General features: G+C 28.8%; 1 protein-coding gene across 1 annotated transcript in view; it reads right to left on the bottom strand.

The window, feature by feature from the left end:
- nell2a (neural EGFL like 2a) overlaps positions 1 to 26012 on the bottom strand; it is a 173973-nt gene that overhangs the window by 82337 nt on the left and 65624 nt on the right. Inside the window, exons 10-12 of the mRNA XM_051099295.1 lie at positions 21957 to 22051; positions 20580 to 20682; positions 20350 to 20478 (exon numbers count right to left, since the gene is read on the bottom strand). Of these exons, the coding sequence (XP_050955252.1) occupies positions 20350 to 20478; positions 20580 to 20682; positions 21957 to 22051 (327 nt within the window). The remainder of the gene's footprint in view (positions 1 to 20349; positions 20479 to 20579; positions 20683 to 21956; positions 22052 to 26012) is intronic.

Raw genomic sequence — 26012 nt, 5'->3', positions numbered from 1 at the left:
TTCAAGCTGAGCGAACGAACGCCGTGTCGAGCTTTTGATCGGATGATAATATCAGCAAACTAACAGCATGGGCCAAATTAACTTGAACACACGCAAAACTAGTGACTGATTGATAAAGGTTTTTTATTGGTTGTGGAAAGTTACTTTTTAAAGTAATCCATTACAATATTGCATTACTCCATGGAAATGTAACTATTTCCAGTACTTGGTTACTTTTTATGGAAAGTAATTATGTTACTTTTGTGTTACTTTTTGTCAACAGACAAAAATATATATATTTATATATAAAATATATATATTACTACTCAAAAGTTTTTTAAGGTTAAGATATTTAATTTCTTTTAAAGAAGTCTCTTCTGCTCACCAAGCCTGCATTTATTTGATCCAAAGTACAGTAAAATTGTGAAATATTTTTACTATTTAAAATAACTGATTTCTATTTGAATATATTTTAAAATATAATTTATTTCTGTGATCAAAGTTGAATTTTCAGCATCATTACTCCAGTCTTCAGTGTCACATGATACTTCAGAAATTATTCTGATATACTGATTTGCTGCTCAAGAAACATTTATTTTTATTATTATTGTCAATATTTAAAACAGTTGAGTACATTTTTTTTTTTTCTTGATTATTTTATTATTTTTTTTTTTTTGGTGAATAGAAAGATCCAAAGATCAGCATTTATCTGAAATAAAAAGCTTTTGTAACATTATACACTATACCACTCAAAAGCTTTTTTTTTTTAATAAATTATAGAAATAATACTTTTATTTAGCAAGGATGCTTGCTAAATAAAAAGTGATGATAAAGACATTTATAATGTTACAAAAGATTTCTATTTCAAATAAATGCTGTTCTTCTGAACTTTCTATTCATCAACGAAACCTGAAAAAAATTATACTCAGCTGTTTTCATAATAATGAGCAGCAAATCAGTATATTAGAATGATTTCTGAAGGATCATGTGACGTTGAAGACTGGATTAATGATGCTGAAAATTCAGATTTGATCGCAGAAATAAATTACATTTTAAAATATATTCAAATAGAAATCAGTTATTTTAAACAGTAAAAATGTTACTGTTTTTGCAGTATTTTGGATCAAATAAATGTAGGCTTGGTGAGCAGAAGAGACTTAAAAAACATAAAAAATCTTTTATTTATTTAATCTAATTTAGTTATTTCAATATATCAAGTTCGAATTTTAAATGTTGCCTTGGCAATACGTTTTATTTTATTTTATTTATTATTTAACATTTATTTATTTAAATTTATTAAAATATTTATTTATTTAAATAAGTAAATGTTTTTTTATGTTTTATGCTTATGTTGCAGTTTTTTTGTTCTAAATTAGTTTTTAATTATTATATTTTATGTTTTAATTTGAATTTGAATAATTTAGTTTTTTTTTTTTTTTCATTTTTGTAAGTTTTTTTTTTTTTTTTTTTTTTAAGTATGTCTATAGTTTTTATTCATTTTTATTTCAATTTTAGTTTTCTGTTTTAGTACATCAAGTTAAACAATGAAATCAGAAATATTGCTTTGCCAGCTGACTGAAAAAATAAAAGTGTTATATATATATATATATAGTTATTTAGTTATTTATTTTTGTAGTTTTAGTAAACTATAACATCCCTGTTTTATTCTTTTTTTATTTCAATTTTAATTTTTTGTTTTAGTACTGAAAAAAATATACATAAATACACATATATTAGTTATTTGTTTATTTATTATTTATTTATTTATGTGGTTTTAGTAAACTATAACATTGTTTTCCTACATCACATAATTAGAACGACAGATAGAGTATTTTTAAGTATTTTTGAGGTTGATTTTGGTTTGTACTGCGATTTTATGGCCATGTTTTAATGGACGGTCATGAGATTTGAAATGATAAATGATAAATTATATTTTAATAATTGATGTTGCAGTGTTTGTATTGTGCTCTCTAACTCCCAACCTCATGATTGTGGTCAGTTGCATTTCATTTTTCGTATTTTAATATCGTTTTTCCCAGTCGAACCGCGACCCATCAGAGCAGATGCGGTGTTTGGGGTCACGGCCCCGTGGCGGTTTGTGTGTGGACGGCCGCGCCGCCTTCGTGCTGTGGGTGGCATTATGTTTTTCTATCTGCTGATTTTCCTCTCGCGTCTCGCTGTATCTCTGGGCTCCAGTGTTGTCTGTCTGCCGGCAGGAAGATAACACACGTGTGTTTGCCTGACAGACCCGCTGCTAAAAAAACACTCACCTCCCACAGATCTGTGGCTGCTGTCCAAAACACACACACACACAACCTGAAAAAAGCCACGGCCGCTGGAGTCTCACAACACCTGCAAACGCTCGAGACCAGCACAATTACTGTTTTCAGATTCATGTAGATCACTGAATACTGAGTTGAGAAGATGGTCTTTAGAAATATGCTGAACGTGATCCTAAATTGGCCTAATTAGGGCTTCTTTTCTTTGTCTTTGGAGTCTGAGAGGATTTTCTTCCTGTAGATGACGTTACTGCACCATTATAGTTGTTATTAATATTTTAAAACAGTTACATAGTTCTGTTTTCATTTTAATTTTAAAGTTTGTAGTGTGTTTGTCATTTTTATTAGTTTTAGTTTTTTATATATTGTAGTTTTTATCAATTTTTTTTTTTCAGTTTTATTTTTTTTATATCATTTTTTATTTCAGTTTTAGTTTTATGTATTTTAGTGCATTAAATTAAACTAAATAAAAATCAGTACTTTATTTTATTTCAGTTAACATTTATTTATTTCAGGTAACAAAAATATTTTGAATATTTAAAAATATTCATTGAGATATTATGTTTTTTATTCATATTTTGGTTTAGCTTTTAGATTGTACTATTTTTAGTTTTCAGTCATTTTTTAAAATGTCTCTATAGTTTTATTGTTTTTTATTTTCAGTTCAGTTATTTTGGTACATCAAGTAAACTTGACAATAATTTTTTTATATTTTATTTTAGTTAATGTTTTGTTTTGTTTTTTTTCAAGTAACAAAAATGTTTTTTATGGTTAGTATCAGTGAGATATTATTATAGATTTTATTCATATTTTGAATTAGTTTAAATTTGTATATTTTAATTTTAGTAAAATTTTTAGGAATTTTGTGTGTTTTTGTTTTTGTATTTTTATTAGTTTTTGATAATTTATACAGTATATATATTGTTTATTATTAATATATAGGTTTTTATTACTTTTTATTTCAGTTTAAGGTATGTTAGTACATCAACAAATTAAATTAAAATAGAGAAATGTTGCCTTTGGAACCAGTTTTTAATAGTTTTTTAGTTTAGTGTTTTAGTAATTTTACACATTTTTTGTCTGTTTAATTTTTTTTTTATAAAAAATGATTTTTTTTTTTTTTACTTTTTATTTCAGTTTTAGTTATTTTAGTACATAAAGTTAAACTAAATAAAAATGAATGTTTTATTTTATTTCAGTTAACATTTATTTTATTTTAAGTAACAAAAACATTATTATTATGGTTTTTATTATTTTTATTTTATTATTATTTTGATTTAGTTTTAATTGTACTATTTTTAGTTTTCACTTTTTTCACAATTTTAGTTTAGATGTTTTTTGTGTCTGTGTTGTTTTATTGCTTTTTATTTTCTTTTTTTGTTTGTTATTTTGGTACATCCGGTAAACTTGACAACATGTTAATTTTTTTTTATAGTTAATTATGTTAATAGTTTTTTTCTGATTATTTTGACTTTTTTATTGTTTTAATATTTTGTTTTTATTCATATTTTAAATTAGTTTTAATTTTTATATTTTTTGTTTTGTTTTAATGTCAGTTAGATTTTTAGGAATTTTGTGTTCGTATTTTGTATTTTTATTTGGTTTTGACAGCTTTATACTATATATATATATATATATGTATATATATATATATATATATATGTATATATATATATATATATATATGTATATATATATATATAATTTTTATCGCTTTTTATTTCAGTTTTAGGTATTTTAGTACATAAAGTTAAATTAAATAAACATGAGAAATGTTGCCTTTGCAACAAGTTTTCAATATTTTATTTTATTTCAGCTAATATTTAAGTTTTAGTAATTTTGCACTTTTTTGTTTGTCATTTTTATTATTTTTATTTAAAAATGTCTATATAGTTTTTATTACTGTACTTTTTATTTCACTTTTAGATATTTCAGTACATAAACTTAAACTAAAGGAAAATAAAATTAATTAATTAGTAATAAGTCTTTTAAGAATTGTTAAACTTCATTTTTAATTCAAGTTTAAGTAACAAACATGTTTTTTCTCTTTTTTTAATGTTTAGTTTTATTAATCTATAATATCACTGTTTAGAATTAGACATTTATTCTGACAAACTGATACAAATATTTTAGTACACTATAGTAGATAATCTTCAGATCTTCAGACTGATGTGACTCGGGTTTCTGTCTCTTTTCTAACTGATCCGACTTATAGTTTTCATCAAATTAAAGATTAAAAACCATAAAAATCCCATAGACTTACATTGACGGAATGTTCAAATGAGCAACACTATTCAAACTCCAACTGACAAAATTCAAACTTCAACTCCCAGAATCCCTTGAGACTCAATCAAGCTTCACTTCTATGATCTATTTCTAATCAATTTACACTCATTCAAACTCATCGATCTATCGCTAGCAACCAGAATCACGCTTGCAACTTGCTAATCATGCTCGAAATGTGCTAGCAACCTGCGAACGTCTTGCTAATCAGGCTAAAAACATGTTAGCAACTTGCTAATCATGCTAGCAGCATGTTAATCATACTGAATCATGCTAGAAACATGCTAGCAACTTGTTAATCATGCTAGAAACATGTTAGCAAACCTGTTAATCATGCTAGAAACATGCTAGCAACTTACTAATCATGTTAGAAACATGCTAGCAACTTGATAATCATACTATAATCATGTTAGAAACATGTTAGTACCTGCTAATCATGCTAGAAATGTGCTTGCAACCTGCAAACATCTTGCTAATCAGGCCAAAAACATGTTAGCAACTTGCTAATCATGCTAGCAGCATGTTAATCATACAAGAATCATGCTAGAAACATGCTAGCAACTTGTTAATCATGCTAGCAACATGCTACCATCTTGTTAATCAGGCTAAAAACATGCTAGCAACATGCTAATCATGCTAGCAGCATGGTAAAAACTTACTAATCATGTTAGAAACATGCTAGCAACTTGCTAACCATGCTAGAAACGTGCTAGCAACCTGCTTACCATGATAGAAACATGCTAGCAACATGCTACCATCTTGTTAATCAGGCTAAAAACATGCTAACAACATGCTAATCATGCTAGCAGCATGGTAAAAACTTGGTAATCATGATAGAAACATGCTAGCAACCTGCTAGCAACTTGCCAATCATGCTAGAAACGTGCTAGCAACCTGCTAATCATGATAGAATCATGTTAGCAACATGGTAACATCTTGCTAATCAGGTAAGAAACATGCTAGCAACTTGCTAATCATGCTAGCAGCATGCTAAAACTTGTTAATCATGAAAGAAACATGTTAGCAACCTGCTAATTATGCTAACAACTTGCTAATCATGTTAAAAACATGCTAGTAACTATCTGAGACTATCTATGTTTCAAAACATTCAAACTTTAACCTTTTAAAACTATTTTAAACTTCAACCTATTTCAGACTGAAAACCATCAGACTTAAAACAGTTTTTTTTCTTTAAACTTTTCAAATTTTTTAAACTTTTCAAACTTTTTCAAACGTTCTGCTCCGGCTTTCTCAAGCCGACTTAAAGTTTGTCTTGACAAATGTTTTTATCTAGTTTTAATATCGTCGCTCCATCAGCCAATCAGTGTTCTGATGTTTCCTCCAGGTTCAGAGTGATCAGTCACATGACCCTTAACGCCTCATCCGATTCGTTCAAAAAAACCATGCGACCAGAACTGAGCAGTTCTAAGCAGAGCCGCGTGCAGATCGAGTATTTCAGAGAAACCACCACTCGGATGAACGAAAATGGCACGACACTGAGATCTCCAGGTATTTTCAACACTGTTAGCACACTGAAAACCCTCACAGAGAAACGTGTATAATGTTAGCAAGGGTAAGTTCCTTCAAAGCTGAAAGAAAAAAGCGCATTGATTTCTTAAGCGTTCAATAAACACCTCGAGCTTCATCTGAAAGACGTTTCTCCAGCACTTAACAACTAACCTGTCACTGTTCTGCTAATTAGCCAGTGTTTAACACGAGCAGACACACTTCAGTCATTACCAGCCGCCAATAGGAAACAGACAAACGTGACTTAAATAATTCATTAGATTTAAGATGACGACACAGCGCCAATAACCTGAAAAGCTAAGACAGATAGAAAGATTACCTGTTGACGACTAGTGAAAGTGTGTGAAAGCGTGACTGAGGTCTCATTAACTCACTCTCACTCTCTGAAGAGGTAGACGCGGTGAAGTCAGTAAAGTTCACTGATCCATTGATTTTACTTCAGATTCAGTCTGATCCCGAGAGACTTGGTAAACCAGAGAATCTTCTGACTGAAGATTTCACTTAGAATTCACTTTGTTTGTTTGTTTGTTTACAGAGACTTTATGGGAAGACAAATTTAATATTTAATTAATTCATTTATTTATTTATTTTTTCACTTATATATTTTGTTTGTTTGTTTATTTTCCATTTTTACTCATGTTTGTTTAAAAGGGACATCATGAGAATGCAATTTATGTATTTATTTATATATTTATTATTTTTCTCCCCCTTTTTTCATTTGTTTTACAGGGACAGTATGTAAAGAAAATAATTAAATATTTATTCATTTATTTATTTATTTTGCATTTTCACTTCATTTTTATAGGGACATTATGAAAAGAAAAGGGTGCAATATTTATTTATTTATTTAGCTTTTGTTCTTTTTTTTTTTTTTTTACAGGGACAGTATGAAAAGAAAAGGATGAAATATTAATTAATTAATTAATTAATTAATTAATTAATTTAGCTTTCGTTCTTCATTTTTTACAGGGACAGTATGAAAAAAAAAAAGGATATTAAATATGCATATTTATTTATTTATTTATTGCATTTTTACTTTTTTTTTTTTTTTTTTTTTTTTTTTTACAGGGACAGCATTAAAAAAGATTTTAAAAAAAAGACATCTATTGATTTATGTATTTAATTTTTGCTTTTTTTACTCAATTTTTAACAGGGACAGTATGAAAAGAAAAGGGTGCAATATTTATTTATTTATTTATTTATTTATTTATTTTGCATTTTTACTTCATTTGTTTTATAGGGACAGTATGAAAAGAAAATTATTTATTTATTTTACAAAATCTGTTTATTCATTTACTTATTTTGCATTTTTACATATTTTTTTACAGGCATAATTTTCAAAGGGTGCAATATTTATTTATATATTCATTTATTTAGCTTTATTTCTTCATTTATCTTCATTATCTTCATTTTACAGGGACAGTATGAAAAGAAAAGGATGCAGCATTTTTTTTTTTTTTTTTTTTTTTTTTTTTTTTACAGGGACAGCATTAAAAAAGATAAAGACATCTATTGATTTATGTATTTCATTTTTGCATTGTTTTTTTTACTCATTTTTTAACAGGGACAGTATGAAAAGAAAACAATTAAATATTTATTTATTAATTAATTTATTTATTTATTTAGTTTGCATTTATACTTTTTTTTCTACAGGGAAGCAATATTAAAGGGTGCAATATTTATTCTTTGATTTATTTACCATTTTTTCTTCGTTTTTTACAGGGACAGTATGAAAAGAAAATGATGAAATATTTATTCTTTTTTTAATTTAGTTTGCATTTATAGTTTTTTTTTACAGGGACAGTATGAAAAGAAAGGGATAATAATATTTATTTATTCATGTATTTATTTATTTAGCATTTTTACTTCATTTGTTTTACAGGGACAGTATGAAAAGAAAATAATTAAATATTTATTTATTTATTTAGTTTGCATTTACACTTTTTTTCACAGGAACATTATGAAAAGAAAAGGGTGCAATATTTATTCATTTATTTATTTACCTTTTTTTCTTCATTTTTTACAGGGACAGTATGACAAGAAAAGGATGGAATATTTATTTATTAATTTATTTAGCATTTTTGCTTAAAGAGAAGAAAAGGATGCAATATTAATTAATTAATTAATTTATTTATTTATTTAGCATTTTACATCATTTTTTTGCAGGGACAGTATGGAAAGTATTGAATTATTTATTAATAAAATATATTAATATCATACATATTTATTCAACATTTATTCATTCCTGCATTCTTTTTTTTTTCATTTTTCTTCATTTCATTCATCTGTTTTTAGGGAGTTAGGAGCACGTCACTTTTTATTGGTGATTTCAATAAACCATTTTAACAAACACACATGATCACAGATTCAACTCGATCCTGCTGTGACTCTTGATTCTTTCTGGACTCATTTCTACTTATTTTCACAGTCTTTCAGCTGCTGGAAAATCTGGCTTAAGCTGGTTTTAGTGTTTTGTGGAAGACTGTCGCTGCTCAACCAGCTCAGACCAGCTAAAAACTATCTAGCGTGATCCAGCTAGCATCCTAAGCCGGATAGTTTGTCTGTTCTCTCCAGACTCCGACTCTGAATGGGCTGTAAATGACGATTGATTGCCGTGTGCTATTGGTGGAGATCTGCGGCTCATGACAAACGAGAGGCGTTGTCAGTCCGCTCTCCACGGGACGCTGCTGCGTTATGAATCACAGCGCTTCGTTTTGCGTTAAGAGTGCGCTTTATACAAGACAAAACAATTCATTAGGATTAATACGGCCTGCCAGAGTCCATTGGCTCTCGCCGCTTCGCCGGGAACTTTATTCACTTCACTGCTTCTACCTGTGAATGCCAGAGTCTCTTCAGATCGGGAGCTGATTTATCTGCTCTAACAGACACTTAATGAGACCACAGTCACGCTTTCACTCGACTAGTTATCAACACAGCTTTTCAGGTTATTGCCGCCTTGTCATCGTCTCATTCATTATTCAGAAGTTTCTTCAGAAGAGTAAAAATGGGGGAATATATATATATAAATGCAGTAATAAAAAAGAATGAATGAGCAAACTTTATTTATTTAAATGTGTAATTCAGGTTTTTTTTAACAGGGACATTATGAGAAGAAAAAAATTATTTTTGCATTTTTCAGTTTGTTTTTTTAGCAGGAAGTAAGAAAAGAAAAGGGTGATATTTATTTTATTTGATTATTTGATTTCTTTCATTGTTTATTTAATCATTTATTATTTTTCTATTTTTCTATTTTTCCATTTTTAATTTCTGTTTTTTAATAGGGATATTATGAGAAGAAAAAAGTATTACTTATTCAAGGACAGTATAAAAAGGATGATTTTTTTATTGCTTTCTTCCATTATTTATGTAATCATTTTTTTTTTTTTTTAATTTTGCTATTTTATTTCTGTTTTTTAATAGGGACATTATGAGAAGGAAAACATTGTATTTTTTATTTATTCATTCTTTTATTTTTGCATTTTTACTTTAGTTTTTTTAGCAGAGACAGTATGAAAAGAAAAGGGTGGCATTTATTTATTTATTTTGTAAATTGACTTCTTTCGTTATTTAATCATTTATTCTTTTTTATTTTTCCATTTTTATATTTTTATTTTTATATATTTTTATATTTTTATATTTTAAACAGGTACAGTATGAAAAAGGTTTTTTCAATTGATTTCTTTCATTATTTATTTCATTATTTTTTTCCCCATTTAATAGGGAAAAAAAAAAATTATTTATTCATTCATTTATTTATTCTTTTCTCACTTTTGCATTTTTACTTTTATTTATTATTATTATTATAATTATTATCATTGTTATTATTATTATTATTATGATTTATTTCATTATTGAATCATTTATTCTTTTTTTATTTTTCCATTCTAATTCTGTTTTATATTTATTTTTTATTTTTTTTTTACTTCTTTTTTTTTTTTCTTTTTTTTTTTTTTCTTTTTTGTTTGTACAGGAACAGTATGAAAAAGGTATTTATTTTATCATTTTTTTCTTTTTTTTATTTTCCCATTAATATGGACATTATGAGAATAAATAAATAAACAAATAAATTCATTAATTAATTATATTTATTCATTAATTTGTTTATTCTTTTCTTGCTTTTGCATTTTTACTTTTGTTTATTTATTTTATTATTATTATTAGTAACTTGTTTTTTTTTAGCAGAGACAGTATGAAAAGAAAAGGGTGATTTTTATTTATTTATTTAATTTTAAATTTCATTACTTATTTAATAATTTATTCTTTTTTTTAATTTAGCCATTTTTAATTCTGTTCTTTAATAGGGACATTATAAGAAGAACACTTTTTTTTTATTCATTCATATTTTTTGGTCATTTTTGCATTTTTATTTCTGTTTTTGAAAAGAAAGTGGTGATATTTATTTTGTTTAATTGATTTCTTTCAGTATTCATTTAATAATTTATTCTTCTTTATTTTTCCATTTTTACTTCTGTTTTTTTTAATAGGGACATTATGAGAAGAAACAAATTAATAAATTAATTAATTTTATTTATTTATTTATTTATTTATTTATTCTTTTCTCACTTTTGAATTTTTATTATAATTTATTTATTTATTTATTATTTATTTTTACAGGCCCAGTATAAAAAGGAAAGGAAGCCATTTATTTATTTCTGTATTTGTTTGTTAGTTCTTTCATTATTTATATATATATTTTTTATTTTTATTATTGTTGTTATTTATTTATTTTATTTATTTAGCTTTTTTCTCACCAACAGTACAAGAAGTACTCACTCAAGTTACAAACAAATCATAAACAAACAAACTAAATTTTATTATTTTATTTTGGCATTTTTACATCAGTCTTTTTTTATTGACCAAGTATTATTAATATAAAACATATTAATATTCTTAACATATAATATATATATTAACATTGTGTATTCAGCATGAATTTGATTATTGAAATAGTTGTGAATGTGAATTCCTGTGTAAACGTTCATTAAACCAGTTTTCATGTCACATTTACACAGTAATTCATTCTAGTGCTTCATCAGTGAGTCTCCGAGTGTCGTGTCACCTAATAAGTCACCTGACTTCAATCTGCTGTCTGTTCTGGCTGTTTCCCGTCTAAAGGGAAGTTAGGCTGACGACGGAGCCGCCGTCACTCGCAAACCTTCTTCATCTCATCTACAGTAATTACATTTGGGATTCAACTGCGCTTTTACAGTCGCTGCCAATTACCCCCCGATCACCTACAGACATTCCCGCTCGAGCTGCAGGAAATGACATCGCTCGCCGGGTTCACGCCGCGATCGGCCTGTCAGCTAACGTACGCGCTGCCTTTGATATATCTCATTTAACTGGCTGCAATAACCGCAAATTAACAAGGTGAAGTCGAGTGAAGGACACGCAGCTACAGTATTCTGAACGGATCGATCGTGTGTGAAACGCTGCAGATCTACTACAGCTCAGGAGCTGGACATCATAAACCACTTTGCTGCTCTCAATCTGCTCTTACTGTTCAAAAAAGACGCATTAAATTGATCAAAAGTGACTTTTATAATGTTACAAAATATTTTTATTTTAAATCAGTGCTGCTCTTTTGAACTTTATATTCATCAAAAAATCCTGGAAAAACTAAAAAGTATCAGTTTCCACTCAAATATTGGGCAGCGCAGCTGTTTTTAACATTTAAAATAATCAGAAATGTTTCTTGAGCAGCAAATCCGCATATTAGAATGATTTCTGAAGGATCATGTGATGCTGAAGACTGGAGTAATGATGCTGAAAATTCAGCTTTGATCACAAAAATAAATTATATTTTACTATACATTTATATAGAAAACAGCTAGTTTAAATTGTAATAATATTTCACTATTTTTACTGTATTTTTTATTTTTAAAAATGCAGCCTTTGTGAGCAGAAGAGACTTCTTTCAGATTGCATGATGGTAGATTTGGCCAAACAGACACTTTGATTTTACTTATTTTAATATTTCAGGAAAAACAGTAAAATATGTTACTAATTTTCAGCATTTATTTGTAACAAAACAGTTCTATTTTTGTTCTATTTTTTCATACATGTTTATTTATACAAATATTTATACAAATTTACTTAAATTAACTATTTTTTAATTATCAGCAGACTACATTTAATTTAATTATTCATTTTTTATTTGTGCATTTTACTTTAGTCTTTTTCTATGACAATAAAAAAATGTTGTATATGTAACAATTATAAATTCTATATGTTAAACAAATTATTCATTAAAATTATTAAATTTCAAATTACACACACACACACACACAAACATTCTATATATTTAAGTAATTAAATTAATACTAATTTACTTCAATTAACTTAACTTTTTAAATTAATTAAATTACTGGATCTGTTTTTACACCAATATCAGACCGATAAAAATAATTTAAAAAGAAATTAGGATGTTAAATGTGTTCTAATTAAATTTAAATTAATTTAAGATTAATTTACATTATTTAGATTTCATTATTAAATTTCAATATTAAAATATTACATTCTGTCTTTTGTCATTTTGAAATAATGTTTACTTAAGTAAATATGTATATGAATTGACTCATTTAATATTGAAACTTAATAATAAAAAAATAGAAAACCCCATTTTAAACTCTTCTAATGTGAGTTGACATAAATTAATTTAAACTAATTTAGATATAAAAATTAGAAACAAATTTTGATGTATAAAATATATTAAAAAATACATACATTTGTAGTTTTAAACTATTCTAATTCCATTACATTTAAAACGTGCTTTTCTTGATCCTCATTCTTTTCAACAACCTCTTAAATTCTTCATAAATCAGGATGATTATTGGCTGCCGTGAGCGTGAAACATCAAAACTTGTACCAACTTCAGATACTGCTGGCAGAAGCATTTTCTGTGTGTTTGAGAGCAGATCTACTGTAACTGTGAGTGTGTAATAATCATCAGGCTCTTCACCTTCTCAGTCCGGCCGTCTCTCCGAAGCTTTATTATGCAGCAAAGCAGCGTGAAGCGGCTGAAACACGTGTGAACGAGGAGCTGCGCTTTTCCCTCGAGCTCACGCCCTACAACCCTCCCGCATGAAATATTGAAACGGGCCTGATCTCATCAGCACAGACGCGCTCTATTTTTATCTCGACGCCGATGCTCACGACGCCTTTAAAGAGCTACGTACGATTCTTGAGAGAGACTCGAGCTCCTCCGCCTGCATAATGAAGAAAGCAGACGTGTTTCTGAATCTCCTGATGCTGGAGAGCGCGAGACGACGGCGACGGGAAAGTTTCGTCTGGGGTCTCGGGGGGTTTTCACAAACACGTGAGGAAACAACAACATCGGGAGTTTACTGAGGGTCGTGGGACATCGTTTGGGTCGCCACACGTTATCCGGATAAATCGTATCAGGAGAAATGAGGCGTTTGATGGTCGGGCTGAGCGATATGATGAAATATATGCAAAAAAACATTGTTTTGTGAAGCAGAGTTTAGTACAATACAATTCTTACTCTATAAACAAATATTTATTTAAATACAATTTTTAAATACATTTTAATAAATATGAAATACGTAAAATATAAAACATTTATATGAAGATATTTTATGAAATATATTTACATTTGTTTTATGTAGATGTTTTTACACCAGTGTCAGACTGAGGAAAATAATAAAATTGGATTAAGTAATATATATGTATATGTTTATTATTTATATATATATATATATATATATATATATATATATATATATATAAAATGAATTTCCAAATTAATTCCAAAAATATTTAATTTTTATTTTTAAGTAATTGATATGTATATAATATGTATGTATATATATATATATATGCAAAAAAACATTGTTTTGTGAAGAGTTTAGTGCAATACAATTCTCACTCTATATACAAATATTTATTTTATTTTAAATACATTTTAATAAATATGCAATATGTAAAATATAAAACATTCATATGAAGATATTTTATGAAATATATTTACATTTGTTTAAAAATTTTACGTTTTATTTAAAACATTTATTTAATATTTAATTGTATTTTTAATGTGAATAAATTTAAATACATTTAAATATTTATTAAAGTTTTGAACGTATAATTATATTTTAAAATCAGTGTTAATAAATATAAAATACTTTAATAAATGCATATTTAATATTTATATTTAATAACATTTTCTATACATTTGTTTTAAGTAGATGTTTTTACACCAATGTCAGACTGATGAAAAAAATAAAATTAGATTAAGCAATATATATGTATATATTATTTATTTGTTTAACATATATATATATATATATATATATGTATACGTATATGTATATGTAAACGTGATTGAATAAGAATAGTTTCATACTGAATTTCCAAATTAATTCCAAAAATATTGAATTTCTATTTTTAAGTAATTGATATGTATATAATATACACTAATAATATATATATATATATATATATATATACGTGCAAAAAACATTGTTTTGTAAAGCAGAGTTTAGTACAATACAATTCTCACTCTATATAAAAATATTTATTTAAATAAAATTTTTAAATAAATTGTAATTAATATGAAATACGTCAAATGTTATATAAATAAAATTATAAATATTAAATAAATATTTATTATAGTTTTGAATATATAATTATATTTTAAAATCGTGTGTGTCTGTGTGTGTACAATATAAATGTTAATAATGAGATTGATTTTAAACTTTTCTAATGTGAATTAAAATATATAAATTATATGTAATTTATTAAAAAATATTTTTTATTAATAAATATTAAATATACGTTTAAATATGTATTTATATTTATTTTACATTTTTTAAAGTGTGTTTATAGTATCAGTTTTTACACTGACCTCAGACCAGTTTAATTATTTAATATAAATTATATAAATCATCTAAAATGAAGTCTATCAAGACGTATAATTTATGTAAAAAATAATCAAATGATATGAAGCACCATCATTTGTTAAGTTTTTCATTCAAGTATTAAAGTACACCTAAAGTGGACCTTTATCTCACTTCCTATATCCGGTAAGCGAAGCAGTGTGTCCCCACTTCCCGTCCCATCGCAACGCAGTGAAAACTAATGTGAGAATCCTGTCTTTCTTGTCTTTCGCTGCTGTTACTGCAGTGTGTTTGGCTGCTTTTATTCTAAACAATGACACACTGTCGTTTTCACGATTTCCTGACACAACACGGATGAGATGCGTGAGATGAATTAAAGTCCTTCTAAAATATTACGGGGGGCACGTTCGCGTGGAGTATGCATTTCGAAACTGAGGATGTTTACGCCTACATCTCATATCACCTGCTGAAATGTTCCTGTTAATATATTTCCTTCCCAAATTTGCAGTGTGAATAACAAATACATTTACCCTGCTGCAGTCAATTTCGTCTTCTCATTAACAATGTCTTTCTCATCATATTTTATACCTGTTTATATTAAAATAAATTTGACTGATAAACACCCTTGTGTTTACCGTGTTATATTTTATTTTATTTTTGTATTGCCATAGTTTTACTACACATACCATGGTTCATTTTCGTAAGAGCGATATTAAAATAGACGAATGAATGTGCAGGCGTTGCCTTAAAGAAATAACAATGTTGAACATTTTAGCTAATTAATTTTAAACAGTATAACGCGTTGACAGTGTGACTTTGAGTATTAATTAAGAATTTAAATGAAATGACTGTGAATGAAAAATGACAGAATAAAGACTAAAATTTAATACAAATAAATAAATAAATATGTTGATTCTGATCTTATTCATCAGGTCTCACACACACTGCAGCACTGCAGGTCCATTGTTTTTATACTAAATGTCCAAATGTTTTAGAATTTAATTTACAGATTTGATTTAAATAATATATACGTATAAATAGATAGATAGATAGAGATATGCAAAATATTATACATATGTATACGTAAACATAATTGAATAAGAATAGTTTTACACTGAATTTCCAAATTAATTCCAAAAATATTTAATTTATATTTGTAAGTAATTGACATGTATATAATATATTGTTTTATTTATTTTTAATTTTATATATATATATTTATATATATAAAATATACACACACAGAAATATTATAAATTGTAATATTGTAATTAATTTATATATTTAATTAATGTATTTAACACTTTTATATTTACATTTATAGATAGATATAGATATACACACTCTAAAATATAAATTTAAATATATTTTTAATTTAAATAATATATATAAAATATGCAAAAGTTATTATATATATATATATATATTTTTTTTTTTTTTTAAACAATTTATATTTGGTATGTTTAAATAATATAAAAAATTATATAATTTATTTAGTTAAATAATATAAATATAAAATATGCAAAAAATATATATTATAAATAATATACATGAATATAAATTGTGTGTAGATGTATCTATAATATAAAATGTGAAAAAAATACATTTATTATAAATACTACAAATAAATATTAAAAAGTGTGTGTGTGTATACACACACACACACACATATATATATATATATAAACACACATAAATATAATAAATTGCAACATTGTAATTAATGTATAGATTTAATTAATATATTTATAACACTTATATTTATTTACATTTATAGATAGATAGACATATAGATATAGATATACACACTCTAAAATATACATTTAAATATATTTTTAATTTAAATAATATATATTATAAATATTTTTAAAATCATTTATAAATTGTATATGTTTAAATAATACAAAAAATGATATAATAATATAATTTATTTATTTAAATAATATAAATATAAAATATGCAGAAAATATATATTATAAATAATATACATAAATATTATAAATTGCGTGTATATGTATCTATAAATAATATAAAATGTGAAAAAATTATATATATTATAAATGCTACAAATAAATATTAAAAAATGTGTGTGTGTGTATATATATATATATATATATACACAAAATTATTTTATATATTTATTCAAAATGTATGTGTGTGTGTGTGTATATATATATATATATATATATATATATATATATACACGCTGAAATATAAATTGAACATATATTTATTTATTTAATTAATATATATATAAAATATGCAAAGGTTATTTTATTTAAATAACCATTTTAACTTGGATTTCTAGCAGAAAAACTAAAAACTAGACTGTAATATGTACAGCCACTCTGATATATGACTTTGGTCGTACCATTCCGGCTCTAACTATTAACAGGATGTTTATTGCATTAAACAGCTCAAATGTGCAAATGTGTGGGATTTGTGAAGCTAAAAGCAGATATCGTCCTCCAGCTAATGATGGAAAGCTCAGCGCCAGGTGTTGCGTCCCAACCAGCAAGGTTAAACAAAAAGAGGTGACAAATGAGTGTGGAAGTGGGACACTGCCGGCGTATCCGTCTCACAGCCAACATTTCTGGGTTACACATGGCTTATGTTGCTGCCGTTTTATTTCAAAACACTTTGATTTCTCCTCCCGACGTTCCTCTTCCCGTCGAGTCGTTGAACCAGATCCGACAGCGTCCGGAACGGCGTCCCGCGGGAACGTTCGGGACCGTCCGACTCGCCGTTCGCCGTAAGCCGGCGTGTCTGATAGCATCTTTAATTATTCAGATCCTCTCGGTCTTTGATAATTACCTGACCGGCCGCGCACGCGAGCCGAGGGCCGGCGACGGCGGGGTCGTTCGCGCTCGGATATTTTTAGCCGGCGAGATGAACAGGTTTCATTAGAGATCCGACTGATGCGCGGGAGGTGACGGGGGCGCCGCGTCCCCAGGAACACGGCCCGAGTCATTAGGCATTCACCGAAAGTAGGCCATCCGCGGCTCGGCTCGGCTTTGAGAGGGGAGAAACGAGGATGAGGAAGGTGGAGGGAGACATTGATGACTTACTCACACCCGTACGCAATAGCAGCCAATTAAGATGCCGAAGCGAGACGGATTCTAGTCGCGCATCAATAATGCCGCTCGGTTAATTAGTCCTGTGCATAAAAACCATCACAGATAACGGAGATTTCTTTCTTTTTAGAGCTGTCACTCAACTCAGAAATGTCACTAATGAGATGATTAATTAGTCAAGCTAATCGCAAAACAGTCTGACAGATGGAAAAAGTAGATCTCAATTTACTGTATATCATATTCACATAGTGTTTTGTTCATGGATGAGCACAAAAAAAACGGATAAATATATATTATGTTAAATTTTTATTTATATTATTATATAATATTTGTATAAATAAATATATGCATAAAAAATATTTAAATAAATAAATAATTAAATAAAAATATATTTAAATAAATAAATAAATATTTATACATTTATTTATGCTTTAATTAAATTATGCATTTAACGTTTTATTTATATATTTCAACATTTATTTAATTATTTAATTTTGAGTAATTTGGCGCTCCATAAATTAATACTACTAATTGTTTTTAATTATTATTCTTATTATTTTTTATAATTTAATATTTATCAAAATTTTAATACACTTTAATATTACATATTAAATTTGCCTTGTTAATACTTGACAATGTTTATATTACATATTACTTTTTTATATAATAAATTGTGCCACATGAATTTATTATATTATGATTTATTATCATTTGTTAGCTTTTTTACATTTTTATATTTATAATTTCAGATTTATTTTTAATAAAACATTAAATATTTATCTTGAAAAATTTTTTAATACAATGAAATGTACTATATTTAGAAAATAAATATAAATAAATATATGCATAAATAAATATTTAAATAAATAAATAATTAAATAAAAATATATTTAAATAAATAAATATTTCAACATTTATTTAATTATTTAATTTTAGTAACTTGGCCCTCTATAAATTAATCCTACTAATTGTTTTAATTATTATTCATATATATTTTTTTATATATAATTTAATATTTATCAAAATTTTAATACACTTTAATATTACATATAAAATTACTTGTTAATATTGTTAATAATTGACATGAATTTATTATATTATTATTTATTATAATTTGTCAGCTTTTTTGCATTTTTATATTTATAATATTACATATTTATGCTTTCAATAATTTAATTAATTAATTTTAAGTAATTTTAAGTAATTTGGCCCTCCATAAATTAATACTACTAATTGTTTTAATTATTATTTATTTTATTTTTGATAATTTAATATTTATCCAAATTTTAATACACATTTACATAAAAATTGTTTATTGACAGTGTAGGACAAAATTTACTTATTGCTGAATTTTCATATAGGGTCATGGTAAATGTATTATATATTACATTAATTTATATTATTTATATTATATAATTTGTAATATATATTTTTTAAATATCATTTTTTAAATTTTCTAAATTATTAATTAATTAATACATTTTAATATTAGTTTACAATGTTAATAATGGACAGTATGTATTATATTACATACTATTTTATATAATTGTACAATATTCATTTATTATATTATGATTTATTATATTATAGTTATCATTTTTATATTTATAATTTTAGATTTATTGGTATTAATTGTAATACATTAACATTACCTTAATATTCATTTATTAAAAATGTATTTTATGTACCATATTTTAATACCAAATTATATCATTATTAATTATGTCATATTTATAATTTGATTAATTTAATAAATATTTAATGTATTAATTTTAATAAATAAATGTATTCATTTTGAATACATATTACATTAATTGGTAATATAATATTACATAATATAATTTTTTAAACATAATAAATTGTACTAAATTAATATATGTATTTGTATAAACATAATGATTTATAATGAATTTTATATTTATAAATGTATATTTATTCATGTTCATTTTACAACATTATCATATTGCATTGAATTTAATTTATCAAATATATGAACAATATATCTTGTATTTTATGTAATACTAAATGCACTAAATAATGTGTTAAATTGCCAAATTTCAATCCCCCAAGCCGTATGTGTTATATCAGTATGGAAGTGCGACCTATTTTATGTCAACGTTCGATTCTGCTGCAGAAAAATCCAATTATCACAAGAGGAGTCATTATACACATGTCCTGGAATAATAATGTATATCCTGGAATATTAAAATCAGCCGGCGGCTCTAATGCGGTTAAATTCCTGTTCCCGGCGCGCTGTAATTATGATTCATTTCCCGCAGCGTATGCGCATGCAAATGTCACACGTGTTCTGCAGTAACGGATCAGCTGACCCACGCGTGATTGACGGCTCACCTTCGCAGTAGGCGCTGTCCTCGCGCAGCGGCCGGAAGCCGTTCTTGCAGCTGCAGCTCGCGCCGCCGTCTAAGTTCACGCAGGCCGAGTTCTCGGCGCAGATGTTCTCTTCCGCGCAGAAGTCGTGACCTTTAACCCCAGAGAGAGGAGATGGGTGTTCACAGAGTCAGGCTTACCGTATCATGCTGTAATAATAAGCAACATTAATAAAGCCAGACGTGCTAATGTACCTCTGCAGACTTTGCAGCATCTGTCTGTCAGTGTGATCTGATCAGAATCAGCACAGGTGAGCTGCGGACAGTCTGTGTTCGTAACTCTGTGCATCGTACGATCCTGAAAAAAAAACAGAAGAAAAGAAACTGGGTTTGTCATTCATCCTGAACAAAACAAATGGATAGATTGTTCTGAATGGTTGCTAGGGTACTCTGGGTGATTGCTAGGCTGTTTTAGGTGGTTTTAGGCAGTTTCTCAGTTACTCTGGTTGCTAGTGTGTTTAAGCTGGTTGCTAGGGTACTCTGGGTGGTTCCTAGGTGGTTGTTAGGGTGTTGCTAAGGTACTCTGGGTGGTTTGCTTGGGTGTTGCTAGGCTATTAGGTGGTTTTAAGCAGTTTCTCAGGTACTCTGGTTGCTAGGGTGTTTTAGGTCATTGCTATGGTACTCTGGGTGGTTACTCTGTGGTTGTTAGGGTGTTGCTAAGGTACTCTTTGCGTGGTTTGCTTGGGTGTTGCTAGGCTATTTAGGTGGTTTTAGGCAGTTTCTCAGGTACTCTGATTGCTAGGGTGTTTAAGTTGGTTGCTAGGGTACCCTGGGTGGTTCCTCTGTGGTTGTTAGGGTGTTGCTAAGGTACTCTGGGTGGTTTGCTTGGGTCTTGCTAGGCTATTTAGGTGGTTTTAGGCAGTTTCTCAGGTACTCTGGTTGCTAGGGTGTTTAAGGTGGTTGCTAGAATACTCTGGGTGGTTTCTAGGTGTTTGTTAGGATGTTGCTTAGATACTCTGGGTGATTGCTAGGGTGTTTTAGGTAGTTGCTATGGTACTCTGGGTTGTTCCTCTGTGGTTGTTAGGGTGTTGCTAAGGTACTCTGGGTGGTTTGCTTGGGTGTTGCTAGGCTATTTTAGGTGGTTTTAGGCAGTTTCTCAGGTACTCTGGTTGCTAGGGTGTTTAAGGTGGTTGCTAGGGTACTCTGGGTGGTTCCTAGGTGGTTGTTAGGTGGTTGTTAGGGTGTTGCTAAGATGCTCTGGGTGATTGCTAGGGTGTTTTAGGTGGTTGCTAGGGTGATCTGGGTGGCTGTTAGGTGGTTGCTAGGGTACTCAGGATGATTTGCTAGGTGGTTGCTAGGATACTCTCTGTGGTTCTAGGTGGTTGTTAGGGTGTTCTGGGTGGTTGCTAGGGTACTCTGGGTGTTTGCTAGGCGGTTTCTATGGTGCTTTTGGTGGTTCCTATGCAGTTGCGGGTGTGTTCCAGAGGGTTGCTAGGCAGTTGCTAGGGTACTCTGGCTGATTGTTAGGGTGTTGCTAGGGTGTTATGGGTGGTTGTTAGGAAGTTGCAAATAGATATTTACTAAACATGCTACTTTTATATATTTTTTTATAGTGTTTTTTGTGATTTGTACCCTGCATTCAAACAGCTGGCAGAGTCCGGTGGTGGGTTGATGAACAGCACAGCGTTGTCCTTCCACCAGCGTCTGCTCCGAGAACAAGCACATCGCTGCAGAAAAACAACAAACACACACACATGAACTCCTCCACATGAACACAGAACACTCACAGCAACACACTCACCACTGCTTTCTTAATACAGCGAAAGTTAACTGGCTCCAAAACAACACTGGACCCTATTGACTTTCACCAAACGGACAAAAAAGTCCATTTTATTTGCATCGTATTTAGTTTCAAAGCAGCTCGAAATAAGCATGACATGACTCAGCAGAAACACCGGCAGCACAAATCAAACCTGCACTATTAATGCGAAAGAAAGAAATGCTACGGTATGGAAATGTGGAGCAAAACAAAACAGCAAACAACCGACGATTACAAGACGTCTGAGGAGATAATTGTTCCCTAGACGGCAATTATTTCCTCCTCTGACTTTAAATGCAACACAAAATACAGACGAACCTCAGCGAGAAGCTCTTATATCGTTTCAAATGAATCATTATTGCTGTTTACCACATCAGTCCTCAAATCATGCATTGTTGAGCAGAGTTTGCTGGTTAAGACACAAAACTCATTGAACAGTAATTATAGTAAGTTAATTTGATAATTAAAGCGCTAGTAGATCATGTATAAACGTCATATTATTTAATTGCAGGTTTGTATTTTTGTTTCAGGATGAAGTTTGCCAGCATTTGCAGGAATAAACAAATGTACACGGTTTCTCAGCGCAGTAGGAGAGCGACGCGAGCCGTAAATAGCAGCCAAAACGTTCTGGAGAGAAATATTATGGAGAAACAGAAGACCGTGAGTCGCTTTGAAGCAAAGCGTTTGCCGAACGGCCACAAACACTATCAGAACCACAGCGAAGGCTTTATAGATATCTGATGAAAACAGTCTGTCAGACGCAAGTCAGCTAAATTACCACAAATGAACAATTATAAACATCTTTAATGTTTATTTTGAGTGAAGCATTTAGCTGAAGCTGTGAAATGGAGTTCGAACCAGACGACTTCAGTAAGGATGGAAAGTCAAGTAATGCTTAGTAACTAGTGTAATTACAGTACGTAATTTGGCTCCACCAATTATCCAAGAGTAAACATGAAACGGTGTTTGCAACCCATTTTGCTGCCATAATGTGATACATTTACATGTGAGATGAGATATTTAATCAATGTCGTCAGAAAGCTTTTATAATCAATATAAAAATATAATTTATATGATTAAAATTACAGGATGCATTATTGAGAATTAAGTAGTCATTAAATTAATAAAATATAATTAATGTGTGTATATATATGTGTGTGTGTGTGTGTGTGTGTGTGTGTGTGAGAGAGAGAGATACATTTAATTATTTATAAAGCACTTTTTTATTTTATATATACTTTTATATTTTTAATTATAATAGTTAATTTTATTATATATATATATGTGTGTGTCTGTGTGTAATTATAATTATATTTATTATTCAAATATATATATATATATATATGTGTGTGTGTGTGTGTTAGTGTGTGTTATAATATTTATAAATATTATATTTATATATACTTAGTTATACATAAGTATTTTATGTACTTACAATACACGTTCATATGTATTATTTAAATAAAATGTATAGAATTATATTTATACATAATATATATATATATATATATATATATATGATACATTTTATTTATAAGGACCTTTATATTTTTTAATATAGTAAATATAATAATAGTTCATTTATATATATATATATATATATATATTGCATTTTATTATTTCTGAAGCATTTTTTGAGGTGCTCAGTTGCATATATGTTGTTTATATAAATAATAAAAAAATTATATATATATATATATAATGCTACATTTTATTATTTATAAAGTACTTTTATTTTTTATATAGTAATTATAATAATAGTTCATAATAGAAATATATATATGATGCATTTTATTGTGAAGGTGCTCAGTTGCATACATGTTTATAAAAATAAAATTATATTTATATTTACTTAGTTATATTTTATATAATTGTTTATACATTAAAAGTGTGTGTGTATATATATATATATATATATATATATATATATATATATAAAATGCGTTTTATCTATAGAGCGCATTTCAAAGTACTCAGATGAATATATGTTGTATATTAATACACATATTTATGAAAAAATATATTTTACATAAAGATTAGAAATATGACAACTCATGATGAAATATAATAAAGGTAGCATGTAAAAATAGTATATTTAAACATATGTAAATATATGTAAATACTTTTATGTACGTAATACATATTCATGAACTGCATGTAAAATGAACCCAGTCAAACCAGCTTAAAAAATGATTTTATATTTTTCGTGTGGAAACCAGGCATGCATACTTATATTTATGCATAATATTTAATTTATAAATGATATGTCTTTACTTTTTGTACATTTTTGCTACTCCTCTTCTAAGGCAGGGTTCAAACGAAGGGGCCTGTGCTGCCGAAATGAGCGCTAACTCCGAAATTAGCATGGATATCAACTATGACTAATAGTACAGCAGGGTCATCTTCACTTCTTAATTATAACAGAATAAATCAGCTGTGACGATAATGACCCGTATCAAAACACTGGGCTTAGGAGACAGCGGCTCATCAGACGACGCTAACTGATTGATTCTTCTGTGTCGCGCGTGAGGACAGAATAACAAACCAGCGCATCTCTGATTGTGTTTCCACTTCATAAAGCTTGTAGTGAAATAGCTTTAAAGTGGTTTGAGATGTTTAAAATCAAATATAGATTTGCATAACCCTTGCAGGGCTGCGCGTTTATTGGCTTGTGATAAATAATTGATTTGAATATGTAAATGTGCTGCTTGACACCTCTGGAGAGGGAGTGTGGATGTAGCTTAGCAACACAAGTGTGTGGTCAGTTGTCAGGCAACCCTGTGGAGGCGGTTGTTTGGACTGAGTGTGTGTGTGTGTGTGTGTGTGTGTGATGAGAGAGAAGTGCTATTGTTGGCAATAAGGAGTGACAGAACATGAACACAGAACAGCGTGAGTGTGTGGAGAGTCTTTGCGTGTGTGTATGCGTGTTGTGTGCAAGTGTGTGTGTGTGCGCGTCAGGTGTAGGTGTTTGTGTGTGTCTTGCTTGTGTGCATTTGTGTTTGTGTGTGTGCATGTGTTTGTTTGTGTTTACATGCGTGTGTGTCTGTCTGTATCTGTGTTTATGTGTGTGTGCATGCTTGTGTGTGTGTGTGTGTGTCAAGTGTGTGTATTTGTGTGTATGTGTGTGTGTGTGCATTTGTGTGTGTGTGTGTGCATTTTGCGTGTCCACATGTGAGTGTGTGTGTGCGTGTCAAGAGTGTGCATTTGTGTGTGTGTGTGTGTGTGTGTTGCATAAGTGTATCAAGTGTGTACATTTGTGTGAGTGTGTGTGCATGAGTGTGTGTCAAGTGTGTCTGTATGCATTTGTGTTTGTACATGCATTTTGTGTCCACATGTGTGTGCGTGTCACGAGTGTGCGTGTGTGTCAAGTGTGTGCAATTGTGTGTGTGTGCGTGCATGTGCGCAAGTGTGTGTGTCAAGTGTTTGTGTGTCTGTGCAAGTCTGTGTATGTGTGTTTGTTTACATGCATGTGTCTGTGTGTGTGCATGAGTGTGTCAAGTGTGTGCATTTGTGTTTGTGTGTGCATTTTGTGTGTCCACATGTGTGTGTGTGTGCGTGTCAAGAGTGTGCATTTGTGAGTGTGTCTGTGCGTCTGCATTTGTGTGTGTGCATGAGTGAGTGTGTCGAGTGTGTGCATTTGTGTGTGTGAATGTGTCTGTGTCTGTGTGTGCATTTGTGTTTGAGTGTGTATTTTGTGTGTCCACATGTGAGTGTGTGTGTGCATGTCAAGAGTGTGCATGAGTGTGTCAAGTGTATGCGTGTGTGTGTGTGTGCATGAGTGAGTGTATCAAGTGTGTACATTTGTGTGAGTGTGTGTGTGTGTGCATAAGTGTGTTTCTAGTGTGTGCATTTGTGTGTGAATGTTTCTG

This window comes from Labeo rohita, chromosome 25, assembly GCF_022985175.1.
Source record: "Labeo rohita strain BAU-BD-2019 chromosome 25, IGBB_LRoh.1.0, whole genome shotgun sequence".
Lineage (NCBI taxonomy): Eukaryota > Metazoa > Chordata > Actinopteri > Cypriniformes > Cyprinidae > Labeo > Labeo rohita.
The sequence above is the reverse complement of the archived record's forward strand: the minus strand, read 5'-3'. Positions and strand labels throughout refer to the sequence as shown.